This window comes from Mandrillus leucophaeus, unplaced genomic scaffold (genome assembly GCF_000951045.1).
Source record: "Mandrillus leucophaeus isolate KB7577 unplaced genomic scaffold, Mleu.le_1.0 Scaffold248, whole genome shotgun sequence".
Taxonomy (NCBI): Eukaryota; Metazoa; Chordata; class Mammalia; order Primates; family Cercopithecidae; genus Mandrillus; species Mandrillus leucophaeus.
Window position 1 is genome coordinate 1,854,646 of NW_012102565.1, and position 9,407 is coordinate 1,864,052.

Here is a 9,407-nt window from a genome sequence, read left to right on the forward strand (position 1 = left end):
CCTGCCCCTGCAGTCTGCTCCCAAAACGCTCCTTTGCAGCTCAGCACCCCAGTCCCGCCCTCAGAGCCGGCACCCCACCTTACCCCAGCTAGTCCCCAGCTCGAAACCCAGCCCTCACCCCAGCCCTCACCCCACTCTCACCCCCGCTGAGATTCCAGCCCAGACTCCAGCCGCCCCCGTCCCTCCCAACCGGCGCGCCTGCAAGGCCTGCACCCCACATCTGGAGGTAACGGGCACGGCTGGAGGCGTGGTCTGGGGGGCGCGGCCTGGGGGCGGACTCCCTGAGGCCCCGCCCCACCCCAACCCTATCCGGGCGTCCCCGGTTGCACCCCTAGCCGGACCAAGCGTGACCCAGCCGCGGCCGGCCAGCCATGGAGACTGGAGCGCAGCGGCGCCCGCAACTTCTCCCGCTGCTGCTGCTGCTCTGCGGTAAGGGGGCGTCGGCCCGCACCGGAGGCTCCCCCACTCCCCGGAGTTCATCGGACCCGCGCGGACCCGCGCCTTCCTGCACCTGCGCCGCAGTCCTTCCTTTCCCCCTGAGCTCGGGAGGGGCGCACAGTGACCCTGGCGGGATCCCCAGGCTCTGCGGGAGGGTTCACCCGGGAGAAGCTGAAGGCGAACAACTCTGGCGGGCAAGGGAGGCACCGGGTCCCCTCCGGGCTCTTCTGCCGGCGGAGTCCGGCAGCCCCCACTCCTCCTAGTTGTGATGTCCCCCCACGCCCCAGTTCTGGGGTCGCCTCAGGGTGGGCGAGAGAGGAGGCGGACCAGGTCTGGCTCCTTCCCCCTTACCCCTAGAATGGGTTGTCGGTGAGGTAGTGAGCTCCCTGTCCTGGCATTGAGTGCCTGCCCACCACTCACAGGGGCGTGGGCGGGTGGACTCCGGACTGGGTAGCTGGTCCTCCCAGGGCCCTTCAGTGTGTGGACGCCTGTGTGTGTCTTGGAACTGGCTGACAGGGGAAGCGAGGCGACTCTCTGAGCCATCCTCTCCTAATGTCTTCTTCCGCAATAAATCAGGACTCTGGGGAGAACCGTTGCTCACAAAATAGAAATAGATTAAACTAAAAGCTTATTTTGAAGTACCTTACTAAAGAAATTATCCAAGAGAAAGTGAGAGAGAGAGAGAGAGAGAGAGGGAGGGAGAGATAGAGAGAGAATGTGTGTAAGGGCTGTTGGGGAAGAGTGCTTGCTGAGGGCTGGGGTCCACTAAGCGGTGACTGAGCCTGGCCAGTTCTAGGGGGGACACTGGTGATGGAGGGCCCTGGTCTGGTGGTCCCCAGTTTCCCTGACTGCAAGATACAGCGTTGGGCCTTTTTGATGATTTGAGATTTGGTAAGGGAGGTGGGAAAAGGGTGAACCAAACTCAGTGTTCATTTTCCTTCCATTGAAGAGGTCTTGGTGTGCAGAACATGTGTGGCTTCATTTGGTGTTCCAGGGCTGGAGCCTAGGACGTGGTTCATTTTGTGTTGAAGTGCAAAGGTGCGTGGCAGCTTCTGAAATCAGGAGCATGCTGATTTGGGATTTCAGCAAACTTCCAGTGAGCGCCCCTCAGGTGGAGATCTTGGTCACTATAATGGAAGGAAGGTCCTCTGAATTCATTCTGGGAGAAGCTGAGGCTTTCCTGACCATCTCCAGTATGGAATTGAGAAGGACCACAGGCTTCCGCCTGCACAGAATCCCTCCTCTTAATAATCCTGTCTCTCGTGGACCCAGTTCCTGAGGGTCACTTCTTTGTCTTGTTGTGTTGGTCCTGACTGTCCCCCTCCAATGGGACATGGGTTCACGCTCCCTGGCCAGAATGGGGACCAGGCCCAGCTTCTCAGCAGACCCTCCCAGTGTTTGCCTGGCCAGAGTGAGATTCAGAGAGAGGTAAAACTTGCTCATGGTCCCAGGCTGATGTGTCAGAGGTGGGACTGGAGCCCACATCTGCCCTGGATGCTGCTGTGTCTGGAAGGAAGGAGCTGGGTGGGTTCCTCTTGAGTGAGGACTGGCTCAGGGGGACCAGCAGGGAGGGTGCTGGCCTCTGGAGCTTCTTTGAGAATTCCAAACCTTTTTCCAGAAAGCATTTGATGCTGTGCAGGGCTGTGGGGATGCAAAGTCCAGCAGTTGTCTACTCAGCAGGATGCTTTGCTGTTTTCTATTTTGATTCAGTTCCTGCGACTTTTACTAATGCAGCCAGTAGTCCAGCCCTTGACTGGACTCTTCTGGTCTGGGTGAAAATCCCGATCATGATCCCAAGATTACAAAGCACTCACTGGCCTCAGTTTCCCAGCTGCAATGTAGATGTAATAGTAGCAACCTGCAAAGGGCTGCTGAGACCGTCAGTTTGATTCCATTCAGTTTAGTCTTTATCGTCTTGTGTTGGGCATGGGATTGTGGGGTGGAAGGATTCATGCTTAAACAAGGGGAGGTGTAGGAAGGCACCCACCAGTGACTGCACTGGGCCTCATGAGGCTCACTCACAGCACCCAAAGATGGAGCACCATAGTGTGTGTGCCTGTGTGTGCAAGCATGTGAACATGGTACCACCATTTTTATCACTAAATGATGTCCTGCTACCATGTTACCTGTGGTCACATTGATTCTGCTGAATCAAGTGGGCCCAAGGGCCGTGGTTGGATAGCAGTAACTCTGGTGAATTAAAGACTTGGAGGTGGCAGGCCGGGGGCAGTGGCTCACGCCTGTAATCCCAGCACTTTGGGAGGCCGAGCAGATCACGAGGTCAGGAGTTTGAGACCACCCTGGCCAACATGGTGAAACCCTGTCTCTACTAAAAATACAAAAAATTAGCTGGGTGTGGTGGTGCATGCCTGTAGTCTCAGCTACTGGGGAGGCTGAGACAGGGGAATCGCTTGAACCTGGGAGGCGGAGATTGCAGTGAGCCGAGATCGTGCCATTGCACTCTAGCCTGGTGACAAAGCGAGATTCTGTCAAAAAAAAAAAAAAAAAAAAAAAAGAAGACTTGATGGTAGTGATTGGCCAAAAAGAGGCCCATAGATTTTTGGCACTGGAGGTTCCTTGGAGGTTATCTGACCTCCATGCTCTTACCTACTCTTCATAAGGAAACAGAAGTCTGGAGGGTTGAGAGGAAGTTGCCCAACCACAGAGAACAGGGGCAGAACCACCCAGAATCCACAGCCTCCCAAGGTCGACTGACCATGGCCCATGGCAGCCACTTGCCAGTCTGATCGATGCTCTTTCTGTTAAGGATGGGGAGAGCGCCTGCGTTTCGTTTCCAAATGACTAGCCACAAAAGCCCTTTCTCGCGGAAGTGCATCTGTTTGGCTGTTTATCATCTCTCGGCGTCTGGAAGTCCCTGAGACAAAAGAAACACAGGCCGGCATGTTCTTTGTTTCCCAATGAAACCAACCAAAATGGATTTCTATTTTGATTCAGTTCCTGCGACCTTTACTAATGCAGCCAGCAGCTTGATTGGCAATGACCCTCTTTTGTGGTGTTGCCAGGAATCTGTCTTTACACCATTGTTCTAACATTGAGTGGGTTGTCAGGTTTTGCTGGGAGCCCCTCAAGCCTCATGTGCACTAGAAATGAGCTTCCTGGGAGGACACTTGGTCTCTCAGGGTGCCTGCCTTGTGCAGGCCCAGGGCTGGCGCTGTCACAGGCATCCTCATAGCACCTCCATGGGCAGAGAAGTTATCTCAGAACACCTGCCTGAGGATGGCCTGTGGTCCTCAAAGGCACATTTACAATCTGCCCAGGCCAGGTTCTTGCCATGGGGCATGTGGAGGTTCTGGGGTATGCAGAGATTTGGGGCATGCAGAGATTCAGGGAGGGGCATGTTGTCAGGGACCCCTCCTTCTCTTTAGGTAGCTATGCCACCTGGGTGGGTGTTTGTAGAGTCCTGGGGGAGGGGCTGGGCAATGCCCTGGCACTGGGGGTGGTGTGGAATTGATGCTATCTTTGCCTGGCTCAGCGGGGGAGATCAGGGGCTCAGGGAGAATAATAGTTGCCGGAGGGTAATGGATACTTACCAGGACCTTGTCCCAGGGCTGTGTTTCAGAGCATCATGGTTAATGTGAAAATGCGGCAGACGCAGCCCTGTATAGGGAGGTGAGCTGTAGGAACAGCCACAACTTGGGCTGGCTGCGGCAAATACCTGCTAGGAATGGGCTTGGGGGGAGAAGGCAGTGGTTCAGATTCGTTCTAACTTCCAGGATGAGGAGGAAGGAAGGACGGGAGAGGAAACAGGGGATGGAGAGGAGGGTAAAGAGGGACGGGGAAAGGAGGAAGAAAGAAAGAAAGAAGGGGAAGGAGAGGGAGGCGGAGGAGGAAGAAGAACTAGGCTGGGTCTTGGTCTGATAGGTGACAGTCAGAGCACGCTGAGGGGGCACCAGGCCAAGAGGTCCAGGTCTAGGGGTTCAGATTCAGACCTAGGGGTCCAGGTGGGCCAGGCTGCAGGTGTGGGCGCTGGCCAGGAGGGACAGGGTGGGGCTAGCCTGGCTCGTGCCCACTGGGATGGTGGGCCGAGCTCAGGAGACCCACCCAAGGGTTCTGAGAGAATCTGTTAGGGAATGACGCCAGGCCCAGGGATGAGGACAGCAGCTGGATGTGGAGAGCAGCTAGGTGAACCTTTAGAGTCCAAGGCAGGGGCAGCTTTAGGGTGGAGGTGCACAGGCCTGAGTTCTCGCCTGGCTCCACGTGGTCCCTGGGGCTTGCATCCCTTGGTCACTTATGCCAGGGCTGTCTTTTCACCTGCAGGCAGGTGCAGCTGAGCAGGGTGGCAGAAGGAGGCCTTGGGAAAGTTGCTTTCTTTTGGGCCTCCATCGCCCCATCTCTAAACCGAGGGAGGTGATGAAGAGGGCATGATGCTTTTCAGGCCCTTCCCAGAATCGATGCCGACCTGTCCTCCAGAATCTGATGCAGAGCCCAGGCTTGGCATGGGGCTTGGAAATGCCCACTGGGAGAGAAGGAAAGGAAGGTGGGGGTTGGGAGCCAGGGCTAAGTGTGGCCACTCTAGCCAGGAGCCCTCAGGGCAAGGAGGTAAGCCTTGGATGAAGCCCTGCTTGGCAGACCAAGGGTGGGAATTGGAGTGAGGGCGTCAGTCTGAGGCAATGGTGACGTGCCACCTGGAGACAGCTCTGTGGGCAGATGCCCCGGCTTTGAACCTTGACTCCCCTGCTGTGTCTCATTGAGCAGGCAGCTGACCCACCCTGCCACAGAGTTTCAGTCTTGAAGTACCTGCTCTGTCTGGCTGTTGTAGGGCTTGGTGGGTTGGGCCACACTTAGAACAGGGCATTCAGGGAGCACTGGTCAATACTGAGGGAGGTGGAGAGCCAGGCTGAAGGGAAAGAGAAATGTGGCAAGGGTCTGCCAGGTAGGTGCCACTGGTTCCATTTCTGAATGGGGACACTGAGGCTCAGGAGGGCAAGTGAGTGAGTGTCAGGGTCAGGGGCAGAGCCAAGGTGAGCACCTAGAGCCTCCTGGCTCCTGCTTGCTGCTCTTCCATCCCCCATGCCCTTACTCCTTAGAGTGTGGTCCTCGGACCTGCAGAAGGGGCTTGCAGAGAGGAGTGCTTTGGCCTCCAAGCCTGCTGGACTGGAATCTACATTGCTTGAGGTCTTCAGATGATGGTCTGCACATCTGAGTGGAGACACACTGCTTTCCATCTCTCAATCCCGGACTTGACCGTACGTCAGAATCACTTGGGGGTTTTAACAAACATGAATTCTTGGTTTCACACTCCAGAGGCTCCCATGCAATAGGCCTGGGCTGTGACCTGGGTGAGCCTATTGTGCAGTTGACTCTATTGGGTCTGTCCTATCTCTGGTGGCTGTCCTGAAAGATGATAGTGCTCAGAGGAACTAGGGATAGAGCCCCCAAGCCTCAGGGCTTTCTGAGTGGGTTCATAAATGGTGGTCCCCACCAGCCTCATAGAAGAATGGTTTCACTTTTGAGTCTCTTATTACTCATTGGTTCCTTCAAAGCACTTCAGAGTCTAGAGCTGTGCTACAAGAGAACCTGGGGTCAACAGCTTGGGACCCACCGAAGTGAGAGCTGCTGGTGTCCAGGAAGGAGGCTGTGCTGATGGGGGACAGTCTGATTGTGGAGGAGGAGGGGCAGGTGCTGCCAGCAGCCAGAGGGTCCTGGAGCAGCAGCTCATGGCTGGGACAAGCTGGAGGCTGGGGTCAGCAGTGGTGGGAATAGGAAGCTGGGGCCTGATGGAGACTAACCTTGACAGAGATTTTGTAGGTGCACAATTATTAACCAATGAAAACACACAGAATCAGAATCACTCTTTTTTACAAATGGGGAGACAAAGGTCCAGAAAGGTGAAGGGCCCGGTTTGGAGTTACACAGCAAATCAGAAACTAAATGGGATGAGGTCTCTGCCTTCTGGCAGATGTACCTGTGGGGCATCTGGAGAGTGGCATGGTCAAGCTTCAGAAGGACATAGGCCTCCCTTCCTGCAGAGATGGTACAGGCTTCTCTTGAAGGGACACCGGCTTCACTCCTGGCTGGTGCTTGCCCAGGATTCCATGATGTGAAGCCTGAGGGCCTGTTTGGGTTAAGTGGGAGAGTACTGTGACTGAAAACCCACTTCTGCCTTTCTATTAGACTTTAAATAAACTCTGAAGACCTGTACATCCTGCTCCAACCTCGCTCTAGGTCTACCTTTCCAAAGTCACTTCTTTCCTTTACACCCACAAAGGTGTGTACCCCACCCCTCCACACACAGTATACCCAGCTCCACTGTGCTCCTGCCTGTGCCCTGGACACCTCTGTTCCTCTGCTGTTCATGTTTTCTAATAGCTTCCTGATTTTTATCTACTTGTTCTGTAAATTATTGAGAGAGAAGTATTCTCCAACTATCTCCTGGGTGCGGTGGCTCATGCCTGTAATTCCAGAACTTTGGGAGGCCAAGGCAAGGGACCGCTGGAGCCTAGCCTGGGTGATATGAGATCTTGTCTGTACAAATAACAACAACAAAAAAATTAGCTGAGTGTGGTGGCACATGCCTGTGGTCCCAGCTACTCAGGAGGCGGTGACAGAGTGAGACCTTGTCTCAAAAGAAAAAAAAAAGAATTCTCCAATTGTAATTGTGAAATTGTGGATTTGTCATTTTCTTCTTGTAGTTCTGTTTTTGCCTTGTGTGTTTTGATGCTGTTATTAGGTGCATAAATGTTTAGGATTGCTATGTCATCTTGATGAATCGAACCCTTTATTGTATTGAAAAGACCCTCTTTAGTGATATTTTTTGCTTCCAAACATACTTTGTCTGATATTAATATAGCCACTCCATCTTTCTTTTGATTAGTGGTAGCAAGATGTATCTTTTCCCACTCTTTTATTTTGAACATATTTGAGTCTTTTCATTTAAAGTTGGATTCTTGTTGGCAGCCTACTGTTGGGCCTTACTGTTTGTTCTTATTTGACAATCTTTGCTTCTTATTTGAAGTGCTTAGACCATTTACTTTCAGTCTGATTATTGACATGGTTAGATTTAAATTTACCATTGTACCATCAATTCTTTTCCTTCCTTTTCTCCTTTTCTGCCTTCTTTTGGACTTAGTGTTTATTATTATTACTCCATTTCTTCTTCCTCTTGCCCTTCTCCTCCCCCTCCGTCCTTGCTAATTGGATGTAATTTGTTGTTGTTGTTGTTACTCCAGTGGTTGGTTCAGGGTTTATGGTATACATCTTTAACTTATCAGTCTATCTTTAGGTGACATTACACTGATAGCCTAAGAACCTGCCATTTCTCCCCGCCTGAACTTTGTGCCATTGCTGTCATACGTTTTACTTAAACCAAAGTTATAAATCTCACGATACATGATTATTATCTTTTACAGAATTTAAACATTGAGAAAAATTCTATATATTTACTTACATAGTGAAAATTTCTGATGTCCTCCATTCCTTTGCATAGGTCCATATTGGCTTCCGATAGGCTTCCCTTGTCCCTGAATGACATCCTAAACATTACTTGTAGTTTGGGTGTGTGGGTGATATTTCCTTTCACCTTTTGTATGTTTGAAAAAGTTTTTATTATGCCTTAAAAAGCCAGCATTATTGAGATATAATTCACATGCCCCACAATTCACCCATTTAAAGTATACATCAATATTTTTTAGTACACTCCTAGAATTTTGCAACTATCACTATAATCAATTATAGAACGTTGTTGTCACCACAGAAATAAACTCCCTACCCATTACCAGTCACTCCCTATTTCCTCCAACCCCCTTAGCCTTAAGGAATCACTAATATGTTTTCTGTCTCTAGATTTGCTTATTCTGCACATTTAGTGTAAATGGCATCATATAATATGTGAGATTTTGTGACTGGCTTCTCTCACAGCAGAATGTTTTTAAGGTTCATTCATATTGTGGTATGTATTAGCACTTCACTCTTACGTACAAATAATATTGTATCCCATGAATATGGCACATTCTAGCCATTCATCAGCTGATGGACATTGTTTCATCGTTTGGCTATTATGAATAATGCCGTTATGAACCTTCATGTAAAAATTTTTGTGTGAACATGTGCGGTATAAATTTAGGAGAGGAACTGTGTAGTCATATGGTAACTCTATGTTTAACATTTTGAGAAACTGCTAGACTAGTTTCCAACGTGGCTGCTTCATTTCACATTCCAATCAGCAGTAGTATATAAAGGTTCCAATTTCTGCATGTCCTCACTGACACTTTTTTTTTTTTTGATACAGGGTCTCATTCTGTTGCCCAGTCTGGAGTGCGGTGGTGCAATCATAGCTCATTGCAACCCCAGACTCCTCAAGCCATCCTCCCACTTCAACCTCCCAAGTGGCTGGGGTTACAAGTGTGTGCTATCATGTCTGACTGCCTTTTTGATGATGGCCGTTCTGGTGGGTGTGAGTGGTATCTGACTGTGGTTTGATTTGCATTTCCCTGATGGTTAATGATATTGATTGTCTTTTCATGTGCTTATTGATCATTTGTATATATTTTTGTAGAAATGACTATTCATATCCTTTGCCCATTTTAAATTGGTTTATTTTTCCCTTTATTATGGAGTTGTAAGAATTCTTTATGCAACCTGGATACAAGTCTTTTGTCAGATATACAACTTGCGTATATTTTCTTTCATTCTGTGGGTTGTCTTTTCACTCTCTTGATGGTATCCTTTGAAGTACAGAAGTTTTAAAATTTGATATGTCTAATTTATCTATTTTTCTTTTGTTTCTTGGGCTTTTGGTGTTATGTATAAGAAGACTTTTTCTCACACAAGGGCACAAAGATTTTCTCCTGTGTTTTTCTAAAAGTTTTATTTATTCATTTATATTTTTATTTATTTATTTTTTGAGACAGAGGCTTGCTTTGTTGCCCAGACTGGAGTGCAGTGGCACAATCTCAGCTCACTGCAACCTCCGCCTCCCAGGTTCAAGTGATTCTTGTGCCTCAGCCTCC

The 9,407-nt window shown here is 50.2% G+C and overlaps 1 protein-coding gene across 2 annotated transcripts in view; it reads left to right on the top strand.

The window, feature by feature from the left end:
• The first annotated feature begins 310 nt into the window (after window positions 1–310).
• Window positions 311–9,407, top strand: part of RAMP3 (receptor (G protein-coupled) activity modifying protein 3) — a 23,255-nt gene continuing 14,158 nt past the window's right edge. Inside the window, exon 1 of one of the 2 annotated variants that reach the window (XM_011983276.1) lies at window positions 311–429. In XM_011983276.1, the coding sequence (XP_011838666.1) occupies window positions 372–429 (58 nt within the window). In that variant the 5' untranslated portion in view covers window positions 311–371. The remainder of the gene's footprint in view (window positions 430–9,407) is intronic. The other variant, XM_011983275.1, reaches the window with a different exon arrangement.